Here is a 25,388-nt window from a genome sequence, read left to right as displayed (position 1 = left end):
ACAAATCCTTAATCTATATAAATGAATACTGTACAACCTTTTTTTTTCGCAGCCCTATTTTTTTCGCGATTTTACAATTTGAAATATTTTACGTCCATTTATTTTCACGATTTTACAATTTCCAGTGGTTTTGTTTAACATGATACAGAAACTTACCATTATGTTCTTTTAGCCTATATTATAGCTAGAGCTCTCGATTTCGGTGGATAGCTCCCGATTTTGTTGGATTTCTCCCGATTTTTTTTTAGCAATCTCCTAACCTCCCGATTTTTAGACCAGCTTAGACAGGCCTACAGTACTTCAACTATTCCAATTTGCCTGTGTGGAGGTTTGGCCAAGGTTTTTTAAGCGACATGTTATTGTTAGAAGTGTTGCAGAAAATGTAGATCTAACATTGATGTTTTATAAAAAGATTGTAATAGTTAAGTTATCAACTAATGGGAAATAGTGTAATGTAGAAGAAATACAATGCTGCGATTTTTATTCCAGCTTAATGTAGGCCTAGGTATAGGCTTAGCTAGTAAAATAGACCACCACTGGTACCACTCTACTCTGGCTGTGTGTAGCGTGATGTACTGGCCTAGCAAAGACAGCATATTCCAGAATAGGAATATGAGAGTCTGTGTTTAAGCTGTCATAGCCAAATAGCCAAATCCTAATAAAAGCTCAATTTGGCTAAATATTTTCATTCTAAATTAGCCAAAAAGCTAATGGAATAAAAGCTGTAATTCCTTATATTCTTTTGTTTTTGCTAATCAAATTTCTATTTGGCTAATTATTTTCATACTGAATTAGACAAATTGCTAAGTATTGTTTTTGGCCAGCTTAAACCCTGACAGTCATTTATATAACACTGTATTTAATTTTATAATGTGATTGAATGGTTGAAAAATACTGCACAAAGGAGCAAGAATGTTTCCACAAAGTATTTATTGAGGGAATATCAGTTTTATATTAGCTATGGCCTGACATTGCTATAGAGGGAATATTAGTTTTATATTAGTTATGGCTATGGCCTGGTATTGCTATTGAGGGAATATCAGTTTTAGATTAGCTATGGCTATGGCCTAGCATTGCTTTTGAAGATACAAGTGTCATTCAGAATTTGTGGTTTTTGCGTGCCCTTATTTTTCGCGATGGTTGTTTTGTCACAAAGATTAAAAGGTTATATAGTACATGAAAAATGTTTGTTATATAACTCAGCCTATAGAATCCAGTTCATGGGAATAACCTGTAAAATAACAGCCAATATTTTCCTTTTGTTTTTGGCTCCATGAAGTTGATTTTAAGCTCTTAGGCCCCCTGATTGACTCTAGAGGTTTATGAAAAGAAATCTAATTGAATAACTATTCTGAATGACCTGATGAGAGCCTTAATTCACCCTGCTTTTATTCATTACTGAGATTCCATTGTAAGGCATTTTATTGTGGAATTTTTTGAGCTCACCATTCATAAATACCTTTGGCCTTTTGGCTCGTACGATTGAATCATCATTACAAGTTGGGATTGTACTGTGAATCAATGTAATATAAATTTTCAGAGCAATTGATGAAGGTAGTGTACTTCCTAGGCTGAGAGACCAGAAATCCCTTTACAAATCTTAATTTCCTGTTATTTGTTATACAACAGCATCTTTACTATACTTCTGCAGGTTGGAATATTACTATAGAAATATCTGAAGTAAAGTAATTGCCTTCCCCAAGGTTTACAACTTATTTGGTAGAAGAAGCATTTAAGATGTTATAGTGATTCAAGCAGCTAGATAAAATTCGACTGACAGTATTTTAGAAATCCTAGCAGTAAATCTGATCTATAGATCCAACTTTGTGAGAAAGTTACACTAAGCAAGTAGCACCTTTCTGGTAGAGGTGTACTTTAATACCTAAATATTAATACCAGTTTGATTACAGAAATTCTATGCATCATCATCATTGTTATCTTCATCGGTTCTTCTCATCAGGCCTATATATTTTTTATTTGAATAACATACAGTATTTAACGGGAAACTTTCCAGCTCTATGACCATCATCTGTGTTATCATTATCTTATCATCATTATTGTAATCATCATCATCATTGTCATTATTATTCTTGTCATCTTCATTATCATCATTATTATATCATTATCATCATCATAATCATCATTATCATTATTATCATCATCTTTGTGCTCATCATTTATACTCATCATATATTTCAATCTAGAAAAGGAATTACTGGACACACTTTACAGTTTATAATTAGAACACTGATCAAGTGGATATACAGTAATACCTGCAGCATTAGCTTGACATTGGTTTGAACTGTTTAATCATAACTTGGCTTGTTCTAAACCCTACGTAACTGGGGGTTTAAATTTCTGCAAAGGGTATTTTTCATGGAAATTCTGGGAACTTTTTTTCCATTCTGCCTATTTTCTGAAATTGAACCTGATGATTATAAATAACCTGTAATTTTGAAAATAATTGACTGCCAGCATGTCATATCCAGATATCAGTATTAACTTGTTTATAAAAACCATTTATTTATAATTGAAATTTTATTCTTCTGTGCTGATCTGAAGCATTAACCTCCTGTCGTTGTGGGTCATTTCTCTTCGGTAATCTAAAAGCTCTGTTAGCCTCGTTAACACGTGACAAGAAATAGTTTAATTGTGATATCAGGTGTTATATAAGCTGTGTGTAAGCTTTTATCAAAACCAGCCAATATATTATTAACTCAATTCATTCTAGTTGAGCAACTTGGAAATTTGAGGTGTTTTAGCACCGGAGTGCAGCGCCACGCTTTGTAGGAATAGGGAATGATTTTTACCGAAAAGTATCCTGTGCCCTTTGACCTCAGTCCCAAACCAACTGGAATCTATCTAACGTGGTATAGAAATCAAGAAAATAGCTTTGAAATATGTGATTTCCAAATTATAGTCGCCTCTCGTTGAATTTGTCAATAATCGTCGGAGACAACGGTTTCCCCCACCACCTTGCTCTAATATCTAAAGACGTGACAAGCATGTACATGCGAGTATTAATTAGGTTTGACTTTGACTTGACACTTGTGACATTGAGAACTCTGAACTGGTTAATGGGGCTAGAAGTAGTTATTGTTTTTAATATCAGTTTTTAAGTTTGAATGCATTTGTTTAAAAGTCTTCAAAATTGCTAAAATTCTTTAGAATAGATTTGAGGTCGAGTTAAAAATCTACAAGTGGCTTCTTATGATTATTATTTTGCAAAATTAACTTCCATGAAAGTCATGGAAGTTTCTGGTTTACAGTAAAGTTGTGGTTGCACATTTGCATGTTATAACAGTTCACCCAATTATTGGACAGATATCTCAGGATGTCTCTATTTAAAAAAGAAAGCAGGGCATTGAATTAAAACTAATAAAAATGATCACAAAATCACTATACCATGAATCTGTTGTTAACATCTGTAGGCTTGTCAAGTGAAGGTTAATGGTTTAATTAATTTAATTGGTGATGACAACCAGGTATCCGTTCTTATCATTAAATTTCTAATTTGTATCAGGTGATAGTGTGCAAGATGTGTTTGCGTCATGATGAAAATCAAAACACTATAATCTGTTACAATGGGGTTATTCTGTATAACTGAAGAATACCTAGTTAAAACAATTTATAGCATTATATCTAAACTTTCCCAATTTTATAAATTAATTTGCTGCCACCGATACTATGTTGTTTGGAAATTATTAGTTGAAATTTAGAGAAATTTTGGGAAGACCAGTATTGGAAACCAGCTTAATCCGGAATAAGAAGAGAAAATTGCATCTAGGAATATTAACAGGCATGGGCGAACTAATAGATAAAGGTTAGCAGTAGGTTGAAAGCCTGAGGATTACACTGTTGCTGAAGTGGTGCTAGGTTGGGAAATAATGATTACAGAAGGTAACTTTTTTTAGATATCCCATTGATCAGAAGAATTCATAATAATAATAATAATAATATTTTATTCAATCTCAAATGGCAGCATTAACGCTGAATTACATGAGAATACATTGAAACTCGGAATCAAATCAAATCAACATTTGTGTACTTCCTTTTTGAAGAATAAAATTACAACAGAATTTTCTTTAAAATATAAGGTAAATGCAAGGAATTAATTATTAATCTTTATTTATTACCACTATAGTTGGAATGAATAAAGATTTGTCCACACTATCAAACTCTCTTTGACAAAAAAAAAACCTGTTGTATGCCCATATATAGTCATGATGTGCCTATATATGGTCATGATGTAACTTCAATAAACAAGTGAAAGGAAGAAGGTAAGACCCAAGATATTTCCAGTAGATGATTGATGCTGGGTGATTCATTCTCATATCCATACAGTTAAAATAAAAAAATAAAAAACAATGCTCAGACCGTGGTTTAATTGAAATTGCACAATAGACACACAGCCTACATGCTTTCATATGAATAAAATATATGATTGATTGCAAAACTGCCGGTTTTCTGGTCATGTGACTTAATTTTCTAGAACTTGGTACTCAGAACTGTGACTTATCTACCGGGGCATGCCTTGGTGATTCATTGCACAAACTTTTCCACTGTGTCCTATTCTTTTATTATTTTTTTCCCAATATATTAAGTTCCCTTTCTTTGTAGCCCACAAAAATAGGCGTTGCGTGTTGGTATGTAAGCGTTTAATCATCCATGATGTACCATAGAAATCTTATTAATATCTCTGTGTTGGTTCATTTGATTCGTTGATTATTGTGCAAAATAAAAATAACAACTTTCATTTTTTTACGTTTCACTGCCTTGATTCCATATTAAAAAGATATTGTTTTTGAAATTTTCAGTAATTATTGTGACAAAAATTATGTTTTTCCAAGGTTTTCTTCAAGCACATTTACAGTACAACAATGAAAAAAAATATACTTCTACTCCTATAGTTGTAATGAATAAAGAATTGTCCACACTATCAAATTCTCTTTGACCAAGAAAAACCCAAAAAAACTGTTGTATGCCCATATATAGTCATGATATGCCTATATATGGTGATGATGTGATGTTATCATGAGCATAATTCGGCATGTCAGATGTTTATTGTCATTGACAGTGCTTAACTGTGTCCTAATGTCATAGAATATACTGTACACATTGTGTTGTAGAGTTAAAGCTAAGTAGAACTTTAGTTGAATCTAGGGGCTACCACATCACCATGGCGATTCAGACACCCAGGTCAATGAATGCAACATTAAAAACAATGTCTTAACAAAAGAACTCAAGTAGCCTGGTATAGTAGTACCTTCAAGCACACAGCTCTTTAATGACGTTTTCCTACACTCATATTTCCATCTGGTGTATGATATAGAGCCTCTACCAGCATTACTTACAAAGCTTTTTCACCAGCCTAGACTGAAGCATACATTATCTATTGATTACAATCAAAGCATGTGGTCTTTTCGATTGATCGTAAATCGTTCTCAACTGATAGCTACTATTTCTGGTTTGAAAATCTAAGGTTGGCTATTTCCTGATAGCCACAGAGGCTGTCTTTTCCATTTTGTTCTCATCATAACAAAATTTAGGACTGTATCGCATGTTACTACTATCAAGTAAATTGTTCATAATTCTTCTCACTTCCTTGTACAAAGTTATATGAAGCAAAAACAAATGTTTCAAGAATGTTTTGAAAAAATATGGTCTTTTAAATTTATTTATTTATTTATGAAAATTCAGTATACAACCTGGGGAGGCCAGGTAGCCACATAGTCGTCACGACTATAATAATAAGCTTTATTTAAAACACGGAAAACTTGGCTCAACTAACACAGTTGTTATTCTGCAAGGCCGTGTATACAACAATTTAACCAGAAAATCAAAAGGAAAAAAAAGAATGACTTAAAATAAATAAATCAAACAATTGTTTAAACACACAAATATCTAAATTAGATTTAAATCTTGAACTAACTTAATTACACTAAACAAACTTGAACAAAACAAAAATACTGTAGTTTATGTAAGAAACTACCATAAGAAACTACCATACAGGTGTTAAAAGTTAATTATTAGTGGCTAACCATTAGCCCCCCCCCCCCCCTTAATCTAAAGACGTACATCACAAAAAAAAAATAAAGACGTACATCACAAAAAAAGGTAACATAACATTCAAACAAGACAGCAAAGGGATTAACTTTCAAAGCATGCAATTAAATTTTCTTTTATGTAAATATAGTTTTCGAGTCTACCACTGATTATGGTAGTCTATTCTATTTAAAACAATTTAATAATTTTGTTTCACCCATCTAAGAAATGCTTGTACTATAATTGGCCAAAGTATTTCAATAGTTTCTTTATTAGTACTAATATATTATCAATTATTAACTACTGTTTTTTACAAAGATGCATTGGTATATTATTACAGCATTTCCATTAGTAGTTTACAGGATATGGATTTATCATATTTGTTTCCTCCATTATTCCGGTGGAAGGATATTATTGTTGGTTGAGGAAAAAAAAACATGTCAAAAAAACCCTATCAAACTGTTGTCAGTTATTTTTATAACTGGTTTGATAACCATTTTATACTTCACCGGTCTGGTGACTTTTTTTCTCCATAAAGGTCAAATCAGGCTTTCTAAATGAGGAGGATCAGAAAACTGTTGCGAGAAGCATACGTGAACGGTTAACACACCTGCGGAAAACACGTGAAAAGAAGGACAAGGAGAAGCAGGATAAACAGGAGAAGCAGGAGAAAGAACGATTGGAAAAAGAAAAACACGACCGCGACCGTCAGGAAAGAGACAGGCTAGAAAAACAGGAAAGAGAGGTTGAAGGTATGTCGAACATTTACTGAAGTCATCAATTCAAATTAACAGCATTCTATCGTTTGATATGTACATTAATAGATGCAGTAGCCATTAAAGGCATGGGTATACCTCATATGTTTGATGAAAATGGTTGTAAACTGCGCTAAGTCTAGTTTTTTTAAACATAGGCTGTCACCAATGTGTATTATTAGTATTATTTATATTTCTTTGGTTCATAGTATGTTCGATATATGATCAAATAACAATACAAATGTTTTCTGGTGAAGATCCACATACACACGAGCAGCTGGGGTTGTAACTCATCAGTTATTATTATGTTTTTTATGATTCATTACTGCCACCTACATGTCTACAATAGTGGCCTGGTTTTCATCAACTGAAAATCTATTTGCAGTGTTTCCTTTTTGGAACTATAGATTTACTATATATTTTTGGCTGAAAAAATGTCTTCTGAAATTCTTACCCCCTTTAAGGCACTCACTGTGGGCGACGGTCGTCGGCCGACACGACTCTGGAGAACACAACACGCGATTAAACAGATTGTTTTTAATGAGGTCCGTTCAGACTGCCGTTGACAGTCAGCAGACGGCGTTGCGTTGCCCAGCGCTCACAGGGAGCGGAGTTGGATTCGTCATACAGCGCAGCGAGTTCCGAGCTTTACAGCCATTAGGATTCTACCATTACATATAGGCCACGTTCAGATTTAAACAAGGCTTACGTTGAGTTAATGTTAATCCCGGCTTAACTTTGCCGGTTGTCCAGACTAGCGGAATTAGCCAGGCACAAGTATTTGCATACTTGAACCATAACCAGGAAACGACTTTCGAAACATTACGCTAGAAACGTACGCTCGCTCACAAAACAGGTAATTGAATGCTGATTGGTCATTTTTTTACCTGCAGTCAACGCATGACCCCCCGCAACGATTAAACAGTTTAGAACAGTTAAACACGGTGGTACGCCAGGCCTAGTTACTATAGGAACACAGCCCGGCTTGAGATAAACCACCTAGTTCAGATTGGCAGGTGGATAAATCCGGTGAGTTGAGCCGGGTTTATCCACCTAGTCTGAACTAGGCCTTAGATTTATTGGTTCATTCTTTTATAACAGAACACTACTACAAGGAGAGGTTTGATCCATACCAAACTAATCAAAAATACAGATACATAAAAGTTACAATTATAAAAATATAAAACATATCAACTGAAAATATCATTGTACTTGGAAAAAAAACAAATACAAGGCATAGAAGCAACAAAGTACATTAAATTTCTTTCATTAATGTCCAATATCTTTATTGTGCTGATGAAAAGGTGATAACTTTACTATTTGTCAATCTTTGTCACATATACTCTACATGATTACTATCTTTTAAAACAGCTAAAAGTCTCTCATCTTATTCCTACCACAAGTGGGTCGTTTAGGGTGTCATCAGGTATCAGGTCATCATGACGATCCAGTGGATTATGTTTCCACAGGCACACTGATGATACTCGATGTCGTATCCACTTCCTTTTATTGGTTTTTTCTTGCATTATGGTAATTTTCTTTTTCCATCGAATAAAGACAGCTAATATTATTTAAATTGATTGCCAAAATATGTATATCATTTCAATCAAATCATTTATTGGTTATTGTAAAATATTCAACCTCTTAACAACAGTGACGTTGTACATTGTATGTTGTACACTGAATATGATAGATCCTGAATAAATACTTTGCAAATAAAAATTTTAATTGTAATTGCATATTCCAACTCAATGTAAAAAATCATATCTAAATACGCCACTGTAAATGTCTTCGTCTCTCATTAGGAATTCTACTTTTACCAGGGTACTTCCCTTCCCTTTAATCATCATCCTTAATGTCGTAGGTTGTTGTAGTGGTTTACATTTCAGTCTCTCATTGAACCGTAAAATCAGGTGCAACTCTTGCCTCTTGCACTTTGTCTAGAGCTCTCCCTCTCTTTTTTTACTCCCAGATATAAGCAAGTATTTGTAAGTTTGAATGTCAATGTACCGATTGCAAGCTACAACATTATTAAATACTCCCCAGGGAACTGAGTATGAGTTACATAGACATTTGTTCCAATGACCTTTGTACAGACATAATGTGAAGCCCTAGAGAACTTGGCAGTATTTAACTATAAAATGAGACAGACATATTTAAAAATATCTCTTACCCTTCAGTACTACTTCTTAAAATATCCTTGGTTAATTCCCTTCTACTCTGTGATTTCACCCTAAATGTTGGTTTACTTCTTTCTCTTTTAGTTGTCCTGAAAGAAACAGTGTTTATTCCCTTCATCAAATTGTATTCCTCAAAACCCCCTAGATTATTGCCTTCAAGGGTCCTCCTGGCATTGATTGTTGAAGCTAGTGAATAATCGATATGAATTTACACAATTTAGGATCCCTTGCTTGTTCCTTTACATCTATGACAAGGCCAAAAAGGGTGTTGGAAGGTGTTTTAGATTTTTATATAATGGAAATATACCTTTAACAGACGGTTGTGAAATTCTAAACAATCAATTAATAAATCAATATATTAAACCAGGAGCATACCTTTAGATGCAGAATACTGGATGCTATGCAAAAGTCAATATTTGTATAGTTCTGACCTACAGTATTTGCTTTTATTGTTAATAAGGATATTGCTTTAAATAGGAAATTGCAAAAATATGAAATTGCAAAAAATCAAAAATAGCAATGCTTTACTGAGAAAAAAAAGGACACAGCTCAGTTCAGGTAAACTAATGTATAAACAAAAGTTAATATTGAAACAGCCATACAATTAACCAGGGCAGCTAAGAAGCCACGTAGTCTTGATACTTGATATTGTTTTCCTATAAATAGTTATATTGGCATAGGAATGAATTTTATGTACTAATAATAGCTAGTCTTAACTGAAATTATTTTCCATGTATAAGAAGGATCTATACATTTAAATGCAATATAACTGAAAAACAATTGCTTGACTTTTAAGATAAAAAAAAAAATTGATTAGCGCCTGCTTAAATTTAAACATCAGATAATCTACAGAATAAAACTGCTAGATTAATAACTTGTTTTTGTCAGTAATAGGGAAACTTTATCTACTGTCATAAAACAATCTTAGCTAGACAGTGTCAATTATTGTCAAATGAACAATAAACTGTCTGTTTTGATTACTACAGGTATACAAGTATTAATTTTTATTATAGCCGTTCAATGTTGCATTGTGCACATTTATTCGCACACGAGCTAGTTGCAAAATCATTTAAGAATAAGTAACCAAGTTTGTTTATCCTTTCGTGAAGCAATGACTTACTGCAAAAATTTGCCATGCCTATATAGCGTGGGTTTCTATCAAACGTAAAATCGGTTTTTTATAACCATTGATTTTCGTGATGTTCATAAAGGAATCCATATTGATAGCTTAGAGATAAATTATCATCTCTTCCGAGGAGGCAGAACAAAAAAATAGCCGTCATAAACAACAGTATAGTAATGGTATAGATATTATCTACAATAGAGACTATGCATAGTAACTGTAGCAATTTTCCCGAGAGCTTTCAGACAACAGTAATCCTTCAGTATTGATCAGTAAATGACGGTTATGGAAGATTGTCACACCAAAAATAGGGTCAAACCGGAAAGGGTGAATTGTTTGTGGGGCAAGCTAAATTTAAACTGATTGGAGAAGTAATAACAATATAGAAGTAGACCTAATTATAATGTAATGTCTTCTAATTTGATTATTTTACAAAAAAATATTTCAGCCCCTGTTGTTGTGGAAGATGTGAACAATATTCTGTAGCTACTTAAACGCCTCTTTACGGCGGCTAGGTAGTCATGGACCCTGCCCATACGCAATTCAGCACAATGACACTGCAAGTTATGGGTTATTCTCTTACCTTTACTAGACGTAGGTGATGTTTCTGAAAATGTAAAAATTAAATTTCTTCCAAAAATTTCAGATTTTATTTTCTATATTGTATTATATCTATTTCTTATATTGATTTATTATTTTGTATAAAATTACAGTTTGATTACAAAACTTTAGTGTTTTATACCCGTGGTTTTTAATAAAAATAAATTTAACAAAAAATGTATGAAAAACAATTGAAATATTCCCAACTTAATGATTTAGGTTTTTTTCCAATGTAATATTTCTTGTTGCACTGTTCAAACTAGGCATTTAAAGATTCTTTTTTATGTCATAGACTTGTTTTCCCAAGTCTATGAATTTGTTAGAATTTAATTTATTGTTGTGTGGTTAAATGTACAATCGGGGTAAAATAACGCTGGTCATTCGTCAACGTTGAGTCATATGGAACTTGAGTCATCCCTTCAGACAGTGGCATTGTTTGCTACACTATGCATACCAATAAAGTAATAGCGTACCCAGTAACAGCCACTCTAATAATTAAATGTACTCGACGGTGCTGTGTTCATCTCCATGCAAAAATAATATTAACTCTAATAATAAGCACTACACTATTAAAGTCAGTTATATTTCATTCAACATGTGTGGTAGGCATCATTGCTATCACTGTAATGCAGAATATTTATCTAAATCTTTAAATAGGCTGCTCATAAAAAGATTTTTTTCATCTTTCCAGTGTTTTTTGTTCATTTATTTTATTGTAATACCTAATACACTGATAAAAATGGTCATTTGTTTTAATTTCATCTTCATCATTTCAACAAACAGAATGACATAAATGACTGCTATTTCTATATAAAAATTAATACAATTACAATGTCAATTAAAATAGACAAACACTTTCATAATTTGATTAAAATTATAAATTAGCTTAATTTGTATGAATATATGTGAATGTCTTACGTGCATAATTATGCATCACCTCTCTGTTACACAATTATAAATACTTCCCTTTCATTACGTCAGTTCGTTAAATGAGGAAGTAATTAGCCTTTGTAAAAAAAACTTGGTCAGCGGTCACTTTCGAGGAATGCTGTGATAGATTAGACAATAGAAAGCGCAAATTAGATTTATATCAATTTATTGTAATTAATAAACTTCAACACAATTTTAATTATTGTAATTAAAAACTTAATTTGTTTCTCATGTGACTTGTTATTTTGTTTTTGTTTTTTTTCCACGGCATTTACAGTAGATTACGTCTTATTTTCGGTGGGTTTAATTCAAATTTCATATTGTATTGAAAACAGAAGGCCAGTTATTTAGAGAATAGAGTATTGTACATAAATACTATATTAACATATGTCTATAGAAATGTTTAATATAGACTGGGATGATCCTAGCTTACTTTACTAAAATGTTGGCTATCAGATAACATGATTAAAAGAAATAGAAGGCTTGTAGTGAGCCAACAAAATTTGAACAATTCAGCCTTAGTTCTACTCTCATGACATGAATTGGCGCTGTAACCAGATGGTTACCTTCCAATCCCACAGTTCTTGGTTCAAATCCTGTGTGACATAGATTCTTCATGACCCCATAAATAGCGCCATAGAGAGACTTGAGATTTTGAACATTCGGCAGACCAGAAAGGAAACAATCAATTTCTAAACTTAATGTAAACCAGCAGTTCATTCCTAAACTTGCTTTTCGAAACTCTGTGTTTGTTCAGGTAAAGATGACAGATAAGCACAATGTACTGTACCATCCACTCTGCATATACTTTAATCCGGGCACACACTGCGTCCATCGACCGACGCGATTCTATGTAGAACGCAGTGACACAACGCGCGCGCGCGCAGCAGCAGCAGATCGTTTTTAGTGATGATCCGTTCAAATTGTCACTGGCTTTATCAGCAATTGGTGTCGTGTTGTTGTTGGGGTCGTCGTATAATACAAAAGTCGTGTAACGCAGTAAGTGCCTGGCTTCATATATTGCTGTCTTGCATGGTGATGATTACCAAATAAGTATTGTAAATGAATGCATTCAATTGAATGCTTTTAATTGTAAACTCAGGCACACACTATGTTTAGGGCGTTACTCGTAGAGAACTTATCTTCACCCTCTCTGATTGTCGGCAAGCTTTAATAATAACGGGTCATTAACAAAGATTCTTTGCACATGGCTCGTCGCTTTGCATTCATTATGGAAGTGGGTCGCCTAATGACTGTCAGTGCAGTATTTGCTAGGCTTAAAAAAACATGGTTAGAAATAAAAGTATTAATATCCTCTTGGTTAATCAGGCATGAAATTGTTTGCATCATCTTTGGCTTTATTTAATATTTGTTTCAAAGTTCAAGGCATTTATTTTGACAATTGATATTTCTGTCTCTGATAGGAAATTGGATCGAGTGGATGCCAACCCCAATGGAATTAAGCTTCCAGCCTTTATTGGGATTATCCTGAAAAAACTTTTTATGTTTCATGTATTTTTATAACATTTATTTTCTCCCTGTGGTAGACGAGCATTTGTCCCATCGGCGCCAGAATAATGGAACCAATTGCCAGAACATGTCAAAATATTGTCGTCTCTCAATTCATTCAGAAAAGCACAAAAAATCCTTTTCCCTTTTAAATTGCATGACGTTGACTCGTTGGCCAGGTGTTTGTTTGGCCCACATGTTTTGTACTACAGAAAGTGTCATTGTCTCTGCAAAGCATTGTAGTTGAGGGCTTATCCTGCAAGCAATTTACCTAGAGACATTGTACCAAAAAATAAATGAGAAAAATGTTTGCGTAAAATTGATGGAACATCCGCCCTTCTGCAACTATTTTACAGAGTGGAGAAATTACATGAAAAAAACATACCCGAGACTTATCATCCAACAACCAATCACTTCAATGATGAAAAGTGGTGGCGTCCTTTATAAGTAAGAGCGCCACTGTGGGTTTGGGGGACTGGATACCCAGACGTCGTTTTACTGTTTTTGGTTTCAGCTCTATCTCCTTCTATTACTGTGTCTTTGATTTTACTGCCTAACACAGTGTGCTTTCAGGTCTGACAAAAATCCAGTCAACATTGGCCTAAAAACACCTAATACTTATTTTATAGTATTACAGATTTGTTACAATTATTTATTTCCAAACCAACAGTGATCCTTCACACCAATTAATAGGCATACGAACATCAAACAAAAATTCAAGGTCACCTGTAAATGTGCCAATAGTCCTTGAACACTGCTGCATTATAAATATCCATTGATTATTATGCTTCCATTTTGATGTAATTTTATGTATAACGATTTTCCAAATAAACTTGAGTCACTTACCATAACAATCACCTTTTAATTTATTTCATGTCAGCAGGTGAGTCGATTACTACATCTGATAGCGGTGTAGGTGTGTCAGCGGTGTCAGACCAGAACAGCAAAGGTCATTCATCCTCTCAGTCGTTTGGCCCAACATCAGGACAACAGGTATATTCAAGCTCACAGTTTGCTAATCAGTCCTACCAACAAAACGTGCCCCAGAGTATACAACAGGTAAGCTGAAGCTAAGTAAATGTTATATATTTTTAGTTATTTATTTATTTATTTATATATTTATTTATTTATTTATATATTTATTTATTAATTTATTTGTCCGTTCATTGATTTATATACATTTATAGTTTTACATACATGCTTGTTTATGGTTTAATTTTTTTATTATTTATGTTATATGTGTTTTAGAATATAGAGTAAATACCTTAAAACAAACATTTGTTGTATGTAATACCAGCCACAGCCCGGACAGTCTCAACATTACCAACAGACGACACCCTCTCAATCAGGCAACTACCCACCGACATGTGACCAAGTGCAATATGGGGAACAGAGTCAGCAGTTTCAACAGCAGTCGCAGCAGTTTCAACAACAGACACAGCAGCAACAACAGTTTCAACAACAGACACAGCAGCAACAACAGTTTCAACAACAGACACAGCAACAACAGTTGCAACAGCAGTTTCAACAACAGCAACAGCAGCAGCAACAGTTTCAACAACAGACACAGCAGCAACAACAGTTTCAACAACAGACACAGCAGCAACAGTTGCAACAGCAGTTTCAACAACAGCAGCAACAGCAGTTTCCTAATCAACAGTTTCAACAGGTATTACTTAATGAATTATGTTTTATGACAGTGATGATGATCATAATAATACATATATAATGATAATGATGGTGATATTTACTAGGCTTAGGTTTTTGTTATGAAATCAATATTCTTAAAGAAGGCCTCTGTTGATAGGCAGTGATTGATTCATTATCATGGCATAAATAAATTTTACCCCCTAATTTGCCATTACAACTAAACATTGTATTTGTGGCAAATGTGAGAACATTTTTATGTATCAACCAGTCAGTTAACAATAACATAACATTGCTATAGGTTAATATAATAATGAAATGAAAGCTATACTATAGGTGAGAAATCATTATTCTCATGTGGCCTGATCTAATCAACATATATTCATAACAATGGATATTAATATTAAACTATAATGATATTGTTAGTAATTCTGGATTTATATTAGAAGTGGTTTAACAATAAAGAGGTAATATAGAAGTATATTAATTAAAAGGGAAACTTCAAATTTATAAACATCAAGTTACTAAATTTCAAATTTAATCAATTCAATTTTAACACAATCAGTTTATGTCTAAGTTTTCATGCTTTTTCTTGTGAGCCTATAAACACATCTTCATTAGGCTGTGTGAGAAATCATCAGTTTAGGAACATGACACAAGCTAATGTAGACTACACATACATCTAACACATTATTCCCCTTTCCCCCTCCTCCTATGGTTTAATGCATGGATGATTTTCCCTACAAATGCAATTATTAGGCAGCTGCTGTTCTCATTCCAATTGTTAATTAAACAAGCATTGTCACGATATACTTGCTATAATTATTGTGATGTCTCCTCTAGTAGAAAATTAAAGGAAAATTTGATAAAAACTAAAATTGTAATTATACCAATAATCCACAATTAACATACTGATTAGCATATTATAATCTGTCATGAATCTTTGATAAATTAATAACATTTTCTTAAATGTCATTCCTTTTTCTTGGAAATGTATTCTACATTAGATATTTATCATTTCTGTATTGTTTTTGGAAAGATGAGCTAATACTTAAAAGTTAATGGTTTCCAGAACCCAAAGGACGTTTTTTTATTTTTCAGTTTCAAAAATATTCCTATTAAGGGACACCTTCTGGACCAAAACAAAGTGTCCCTTTGAACTGTTCCATTAATAAGGGTATCCCAAAGGAGGGGTTTTTAATACTATATTAGTAATATATACATATTCTATGGTAATTAATTATATCAATATATTAATTCAATATTTTATTAAGTTGTTAATTTTTAGGTTTATGTTTACGGTCACGAAAGTAGTAAAGAATACCTATTAGCATCGTCTGCTTGAAATATAGGGGAGGGGTTGTAAGGGGTAAAACAATTAGAAAGCAAACAAAAATGTATAAAAAAAATTAATTGCACTTTTCTTCGTTCATTCTGTTTCACAATAGAATAGTTAATATGATATGATTCTTCTAAATTATGATAAAAATCATGGTATGCACCAAATGGGATGAGTAGGTTTAGTGTCCGTTGGGATGAGTACAAGTAACAGGTGAAGTACCACTGCCCTTGCCCCTGTAGAGATAGACACTTAGTAGCAGCTGTTAGCTAAAATGACCCAGGAAATGTCTAGTAATGAGTCACTTTGAAAAAAGACATGTTAAAGCTCATAACCAATCACCTTGTAGATTTCCATTCTTTTACTTTAAATATTTGGACCAGTAGAATATTGGTAGGTAGTTGTTTTTTTAAACATAAAATCATCAAAGTTTTAAATTCAGTGTAATTTAAAATTCCAGGGGGTCCAGATTCTGTATTAGCAGGGATATTTTCTATTTTCCTCTCTGAAGAACATTCAAATTATTCTAAATTTTTTATAGTATTTTAGTTTTTTATGTTTTATTTGAGTCAGTATTATATATTCTACTTCTAGTAATGCGACTTATAGTGAACCTTTCTTGGCAGACTCTTATCTTTAAAATTGATGTGCGGATTATTTTATAGGCATTTTTTGTACCCATACATCTGTGTTTTGCCCTGGCTGAATAAAGGGGTCAATCTGTCAGACAGGAAGTCCTGAAGTTTAACTTTATTCCCAGTTGAGATTTGGTTTGTTTTAGATGAAAAGATGAACAAGTTTAACTGGGTTTATGTACCGACTTCCTCCACAGCATCAAAATGTTAAGAGTACCATGGCATACTATGAAAATATATTGTATATTTTTATAGTAGTACAGCTTATACATTATCATTTATTATTTATTTTGTAAGAAATTCTATTATAAGCCATTTTCTCCAACCTACCCTCTCCTTCAAAAAAGGAAGTAATTTTTTCATTGCCAATTAAATGGAAAAATTTGAGATTTTTATTTTATCTCTTGTAATTTTATATTCAAATGCATACGTTTATCCTCACTGTTCAAAATAGTACACTCACTAACTCAATTATCGAAGACATCATCTTTCAATACAATTAATATATGATACTCTGTTTCTATTCCTCTAAAATCATTGATTAAATCGCTTCAAAATCCCAATATATCTCTTCTTCCTTTTCTAAGCATCATCTTTAGTGTATAATTGTGTAGTGTACTGAAATCTTGTTTTATTGGCAAAATTCCCATCCATTTATTTATCACCAGTCACAAGCGTCCATGTTGTCATATAAGCCCTGTCCAGACTATCAAATTTTATTTGACAGAAACATGTGACATGCCTAAATATGGTCATGATGACATCACACCATGACCATATATAAGCAGATCATGCCTATATATGGGCATACAACAGTTTTTTGACAAATAAAATTTGTTAGCCTTCATTCAAAATATAAACATCCTTAGCTTTTCATCATGCAATTGGCTACAATATTTATATTTAGATAGCCTGCTGAACATGTGTACATGGTAAAAGAACTCAAATATTGCATAGTATATATACCGAAGGACCAATTGATATAACTTAATTTCCACATAGATATTTCAGAATAAACAACTGTTAAATTACCAAGTTTCTAACACATCCAAAATATGTTTCTAAAAATTCATTTCCTAATTAACTATCAGATAAAGATCTCAAATATTGATAAATGAGTACTAATAATAACTCAAGGAAAAGATAATAAAAGCAATGCTATTAAAAAAAGATAAAAAAATGTTCCCCTAAAGGTTATTTAATATGCATGCTCGCATTAAACATAAGACATGCACACATTTTTATACATACTTGCTTGTTGCATCTCGGTTTTTCCCCCATACTTTGCCATATAATTATATTATGCTTTGTTCCTGAATCTATAAATATTTATCCATATAATTTTAGTTACGATTTCAAGTTTCTCTTTAGTTGGTACTTTATGTTGTCATAATGTTTTCAATATGAAAGTGAGATAGACTTGTGCTTTCCTTTTAATCCCTGGGTCCTGGGATTAAATCCTTGCATATAGAAAAATACTAAAGCCTCAAAATGAAACTGTGATTAGGCCAAAAAAAAAATTGTGAATTTATCTTTATTTTTGCCAGATGCCCTACAAATTTGTCTAAATTTGTTGTCTGATGTTATATTACCATTCTAGGCCTCTGTGGGTTATTTTTATTCCATCTGACGAGTATTTAAAAAAAATAAATAAATAAATAAAAAAAACTTTTTCCACCCATCCTTATTTATCATATTACAAAAAAAAAAAAAGAAAGGGCAAACAAACAATTTATTTTTTTTAGCCTTATAATGAGCAAGCACTGTAATGATATTTTTTATCACAAGGTTTCGCAAATTTAAGTAGGAAACAAATAAAGTAAATCACTTGCAGAAATTAGAGATTCATCTGTGTACTCTGGAGTCTGAGTCATGGGTCTGTCTTTCATTAATTATCTGAGTACTTAGCATTGCTTGTATGTTAGTAAGCTGCATATCTCACGTGGCTATACTGGTGGTAGCCACTGCGTGTGCACTGAACCGTGAATTTTCTTTAGATTCCTGTGACCTTTCCACTAAGCCCCGCCCCTTGGATATTGTTGCTAAGGTCCCACAAAATGATGGTGTTAAACCTTAATAAATGGGTGTGTTTGTGGGACAACATGTGTGCTTCATAGACACATGCATATTCCTGGCTCTGTTCTGATTGGTTAGTTGTTAAGTTTGATTGACACTCTTGGAGGGCTAAAATGAAAGATAAAGACCGAAGAGGGACTGATAATTCTAGTATACATGCACTGATAATTTTGTAGGCTTATTGTTTCACACAACACACATCAAAATCACTCACAAATCAAAATCACACACAAATCAAAATTTCCCACAAATCAAAATTTCCCACAAATCAAAATCACCCACAAATTAAAACCTAATGGCTATAAATAAGCTTGTATAGCGCCACCAAGTTGGTAGACTAAGTACATTTTTTTAATGTTTTTATCAGTTTCTTTTTCTAATCCCATATTAATAACTAATATTCCCACTATTCAAAAACATGACAAGCATTAACACATGTTTTTATTCACATTCTACAACTACATTATTTTTATTTATGGCTGTGCTTTACAAATCACACTGCTACGAATTGAACATTTGTGCATGTAAATCACAGTTAAAAATATTTAAAAAAAAGCACAGTAGGATTTTGTATAGTATTCTCTTTCTCTTTCTTTTTTGTAGTCTTAATAGTCAGTTTAGATTTGACAATTGAACATTTGATAATAATTTATCATTCTAACATTAAATCCGCAATTAATGTTCAGACAGATTTGTGAATCAAGGTCCCTGTGTTTAGTCATTTTGTCCAGTCATGGAATCTCATTGAAAAAAAATATAAGTGCAGTAGAACATAGATTTGAATATATTGTACAGTATATTTTCTTCCCTTTGTTTTTGGTAGTCTAGGGATTTTGTTTGGATTTAACAATTGAATGTTAAATGACAGAACATCAATCTAACAACACTAGATCTGCAATCAAGGTCCCTGAAATCAGGGCATTCACTGCTTATTCAACAAGAAATGTTGCTATCATACTACTATGATGCTGACCTGTACTAATTCCATTACTATTTTTAGTTCCAGAAAGAAAATGTTTATAATAATGGATAGGGTGATGGATTATGTTAGTACATTCACAGTACATTCACGTTTGTGAATGTGTGACTACTATTGCTTACAAGTCCTGGCCATACTATCAAATTTTATTTGACAAAAACATATGACATACTTATGGTCATGATGACATCACATCATGGCCATATATATGTACATCATGACTAAATATAGGCATCCATGTTACATTTTCATGTCTGTGGTTGGTCTTTGTAGAAGCATATGACATCTTATTGTGAATTCAACCAGTTCTGTTATTCCTGCACATTACATCAGCACAGTGCTCTGTTTTCTTGCATTTGTTTTTGCATGTTTCCAGCCTTAATTTAAAATAAGAATATTCATAATGACAATTGAAACTTTGAGACATTCTCAACAACAGTTCTTTTCAGAACTCTGTACATGTTGTCCCACAAACACTTAAAACATTATTAGTTCACTATGCAAACCTTCAAACAAACAATAGTTACATTCTTATGAGTCATAATCATGCTTATTCATACATTTATATTATGCATATTTATGATTTTATAAATATTCATTCAAATCCCCTGTAGTTATTATCTTTAAAATAATATTCCTGGTATTCTTGGCAATTGTAAATTAAAGAGGATCTGTTGGTCGAACAACAATTATGAATTTATTATTCATTTTTTCCCCCAAAAGTATTTTTGTAATTCCTGGAAGTATATATTTTATAAATAAATGTATAGTAATGTTTTATTCATGTCCAAAAACCATGATAGGTATAACATCATTTGGTTGTTTGTCTCTCAACATTTCCTGCATTGTCTCTTATTGGCTTAAGGGCACTCCATGATGACTCACAAAACACAGTTTCAATAACTGCAGGCCTGAGTCGTCATTTGGTGTAGTATAAATTGCCAATCAATTTGTGAAAGAACGAGATGATAATCACTTAACCCTGAAAGCCTGAGTAATTTTAAGTTCTGTCCAGACTATCAAATTTTTATTTGACAAAAACATGTGACATGCCTAAATATGGTCATGATGACATCACATAATTACCTTATATAGGAACATCATGACTATATATGGGCATATAACAGATTTTTGTCCAAAAAAAATCTGATAGTATGGACAGAGCTTTAGAACGTAACCTATGAACCTTTAAAGTGAGTTAATTTACATATTCTATGCCAAAAAATTTATAGTAAAAAAATACTGATTCTGCGACAATGCCTGTAGATATTACCTGTACACTTTTTCTTTCATTGTGAATGTTGAAAACATATTTATTTAAAGTCATCAAAGGAATGATTTATTAAAATTTAATAGAAATTTCATCCAATTTAAATTTTTGGTTTTAGTTCTTAAAAGACATCATCGAGGATGTCAATTAATTTTATGGCATATACTTATAGAGGGCATCCTTCAAACAGTATTGTTTGAATGCACCAATATCGTTTATGAAGATTATTTTGGTTATTAAATACTGCTAATAGCATTATCAATATTATTATTAAAGTAACAACTTCTGTAATTTTTAAATTATGAATAATATTTAGTTTTACAAATACTATATATATATATATGTCCCAAGGTTGTATGATCTTCCACATAATCTATTATGAGCACATGTTTAATTTGGTCTTTAACTTTAACACTCATTAAAGCTGGTATAATTATATTCTGTTCACATCTAATCTTTTGTTTAAGAAATGTTCAATATCACCCACACATGTTAAATACTGTATACCTTGTGATTAGCTAATAATAACGGAATGATGAAGCTGGTGCACAGCTGTGCTCAAATTATTAGAAATAATTAGTTCAGTATGCTTGTTACCTATTGTAGTAATGGTAGTTCTAAATGGTCATGTGATCTCATAAACAAACCATGTGATTTAGTATGAGTCCATACTAATCATGTTGAAATACCCTGAGCTTTGCAGTGAAAATGACATGTTGTGAGAGGAGACATAATATTTGCCTTTTCTATGCCCGTATATATAGTCATGATGTGCCTATATATGGTCATGATGTAATGTCATCATGACCATATATAGGCATGTCACATGTTTTTTCAAATAAAGTTTGATAGTTTGGATAGGGCTTTACTGCATCTTCTGACATGACCAGTCACTAATGTCATTTTGCTCACAGCCGATACAGCCAATTTAAATATTTAAAAAAAAGACACTTAAAATCATGAATTATATTGTATATGAAGATATATTTATAAATTTCTGATCCATTTCTGAGTAAATATTTAACTAAACACAAATGATATTTATTATATTTATAACCATTTTTTAAAAAGTCCATGCTAAGGGGGGAAAACCAAAATCTTGAAAATCAACTTTTTTATTTTCACTTATTGTATGATTGCTCAAAAGCCACTTTTCAAGCTATAATGATATAAAAATGTAAATTAAATAAATGTACTTATATTTATACACAACTATTTAATATTTATCAAAAAATATTTTTATATTTACTTTTTTCTTTTCAGTATGTCCAGGGAAACCAACCAGGTCAACAATATATTCCAACCACTCAGCCTGGTCAACAGGCTGGGGCAATGGGTCAGCAGTATGTTGTTGGTCAGGTCATAGTTCAGCAACAGTCAAAAACTGACGTCCAACAAGTATGTGTTTTTTTAAAATTATTTTATTCATTCCGCACGCTAAATGCATTCTATTAATGCAAAGCTTTTAAAACATTTATTTTGGGAGCTACTGTACTTTAGATAATGAACTGAGTTCCTAACCTTTGAAAATGTATTGTACTCTTAGAGGAATATAAATACTAGGGATACGGTATGCCTTAAGCATTTTCTGTTTCTAAAAGGTAGTAATATTGTCAGTCCTTATTGGAAAGTAAAGGTAAAGGTAGGAGAATAACCCATAACTTGCAGCGTCCGTGACTACCTAGCAGCCGTAAATAGGCACTTCATGGTAGATACATGTTCACATCATTCCACAATGAAAATGAACCATAACATCGAGGTAACCCCCCTACTCAATGGGTTATTTAAAGTGCACACGAGCCAGATGTATATACTTAAGTCCTTATCCGAGAAGACTTGGTTCTACCAACCGAACCATCGGCGAGGAGCGGCTGGAACCAGCGCCGATGTTAAGGCTGTAGCTAGCGGCGCCCCTGCCTTACCGCTCGGCCACTCGATTCGCCGAATTAAGTGCCTTCTAGTGGTTGATGTACTTCTGAAAATACTAGTCTTTTCTTATTCATATTTTGGTGGTGTCTTAAAACCCGGGGCTTATATGTAATGCCTAGCCTTTCTTATCAACTACCGTTACTTTTCCTCTCCCCCTGGTAGCGTCCAACCATAGGCTTAGCCAGCGAGCCGTCCGGCCGTCTTTTGGACAGTCTACAATTATTTTTCGGACGGCCTACAATTATTTAGGACTTCACTTTTACCGTGACAGCTTGGACGGCTTGGCCTAATCAGTTCGGCCTAGCCTAATTGGGCCTGGTATACCTTTAGCAAATTCTTTATATTCTTCAAATCTATTGAATGTTACATTAAACTAAAGCTAAATCATATTGAGGTTTGATAAAAACAACATTTATTGATTGAATGTACGTTGTTTTCGTACCAATATTTGGTGGGGATTTCTCTTGTTTTGTTCTGTATATTTGGCTTTTCTTCAGTGCACCTGCACATAATTATCTTTATGATCCTGCCTTGAAATGCAGCTATTCATTGATTTTCAGACTAAAGTCTTACTCGCATCAAAATAATAACCAGCAATATGGGCTACATGTACAATTATAGTGTTATCATTTCTTAATTTCAAATACGCAATTTAATAGACTGACTTAATGTAATAGGCCAAATTATAGACATTCTCATTGAAAATGTATCCTATTCTAATTTCCTGCAGATTATTATAAATCAATGTTAATAGTTCCATTAAGATGTAGTAAAGAAATTATTCATGGTTATGTTATTGCAGGTTGACCCACAGCAAGCAGGTAAATACACAGCCACATCGGAGCCTAAAGATACTATTGTTTCTTTTGACAGTCAAACAGTGTTCGCCGATGATGGGTAAAATTTTATGGCTTTTAATTTTACAGCAGATTTAGTAATAAAGATTAATATTAAAGATAAATTTATTTTGTCCTTGCATTAAAAATGCATATTAAACATGATACATCTTATATACATCATGAAAATATACTAATACTAAATACTGTTTCAAGTTAACAACAGTTTGGTTATTACCTTGCAATTATTTAATGACAAAATTACCTTCACAGAAATCAACAAGGTGAGAAAGAGAAGAGAGACAAAAGCAAGGAAGAACGAAAACAAAGGAATAAAAACATAAAAAGAAACAAAGATCGTCCTCCGAAAGTATCAGTTATATCGTTTGATAAGGAGATTTTAGAGTGCGCATTCACCAATCACTGTGGCCAGCAAGTTACATTTAGATTCAGTTACGAAGATGATAACCCTGAAGAGATGGTTGCAAACTTTGTAAGTCCTTTAATTATAGTTTCATCAATTTAAAAAAAAATCTAGACTTGATGATACTCCTCCCCCCCCCCCCACAGTGAGCTGTGTATATACATATTATGCATTTTATCCAATGACTTGGTTAATAATGAGAGGTGGATAGAGACTTTCACAAGTGTCCTTGGGCAAGGCACTTTATCTTCATTTGTCTCTCTCTCTACCCTCTACCAATACATGCACACAACTAGATATGTTCCTTGTGGAGCAGAGACGGTTGCACTTTGTGCTGGTTTGCTGTTGCATGCTATAGAGTGACCAGGAGTTATAACGCTCAGCGCCTTTGATCATTGATTTGGAATTGGCACTATACTCATCTTGTCTAAATAATTTCAATTGAATCTTTAGCTGGATTTCAAGATTTTAGCCAAAGTGAATAACGTTTTTTTTTTTTTTTACTGTTACTGTTTTCCCAGTTAAAAATTTTTGTTTTTAATCATACAAAAAAAATAACAGTATAGTATGTCATAAATATTATAATAGAAAAATATAATAAATACTGGAAACAATTAACTACCTCTCTGCATTCTAAATTTGATTTCCCATAAAAATATATTTTAATCTAGATTCAGGGTGAAGTGAAGTTTCCTACAAAACTGGATCTGTTAGAATAGTTACATGTTATTACACTTTGCTGTTTTGATAGATTCAGAATGGCATGATCTCGCATACCTATGAGTCTATGCTGATAGATCAACTCCATAAGATATGTGAGGAATCTAAACTGAAAGGACCAGCAGCGATTTCACCACCTGGTGAGCTAGAGCGCCCTGTACCACCATCTAGTCCTAAATCGTTGTCTCAAAGTGCGCCAGCAATACAAAGTGATGTTGATCAAGATGATACAGGAGCACAGGTACATCATGTGTAGTTTCCCACTATATAACACTCTTTGGTTCTTAAGCTTAACAGAATAGCGAGCAATGTAATGAACTGTATGTATATAATGTGTGTGTGATTTTTAAATAAGCAAACTCAAAAACTTTTTTACACACGTTTCAAATTT

At 32.8% G+C, this 25,388-nt stretch overlaps 1 protein-coding gene across 3 annotated transcripts in view; it reads left to right on the top strand.

Moving 5' to 3' along the window:
• Positions 1–25,388, top strand: part of LOC117108534 (serine/threonine-protein kinase WNK1-like) — a 51,992-nt gene that overhangs the window by 19,834 nt on the left and 6,770 nt on the right. For 2 of the 3 annotated variants that reach the window (XM_033250573.1, XM_033250575.1), the window contains 7 exons: positions 6,584–6,797; positions 14,023–14,201; positions 14,440–14,811; positions 22,352–22,486; positions 23,820–23,914; positions 24,127–24,346; positions 25,029–25,238. In XM_033250573.1, coding sequence (XP_033106464.1) covers positions 6,584–6,797; positions 14,023–14,201; positions 14,440–14,811; positions 22,352–22,486; positions 23,820–23,914; positions 24,127–24,346; positions 25,029–25,238 — 1,425 coding nt within the window. The remainder of the gene's footprint in view (positions 1–6,583; positions 6,798–14,022; positions 14,202–14,439; positions 14,812–22,351; positions 22,487–23,819; positions 23,915–24,126; positions 24,347–25,028; positions 25,239–25,388) is intronic. The other variant, XM_033250574.1, reaches the window with a different exon arrangement.

The sequence above is a fragment of the Anneissia japonica genome, unplaced genomic scaffold (genome assembly GCF_011630105.1).
Source record: "Anneissia japonica isolate Jap-2015-1 unplaced genomic scaffold, ASM1163010v1 scaffold287727_len1644234_cov201, whole genome shotgun sequence".
Classification (NCBI taxonomy): domain Eukaryota; kingdom Metazoa; phylum Echinodermata; class Crinoidea; order Comatulida; family Comatulidae; genus Anneissia; species Anneissia japonica.
This window is presented reverse-complemented; position numbering and strand designations above follow the sequence as displayed.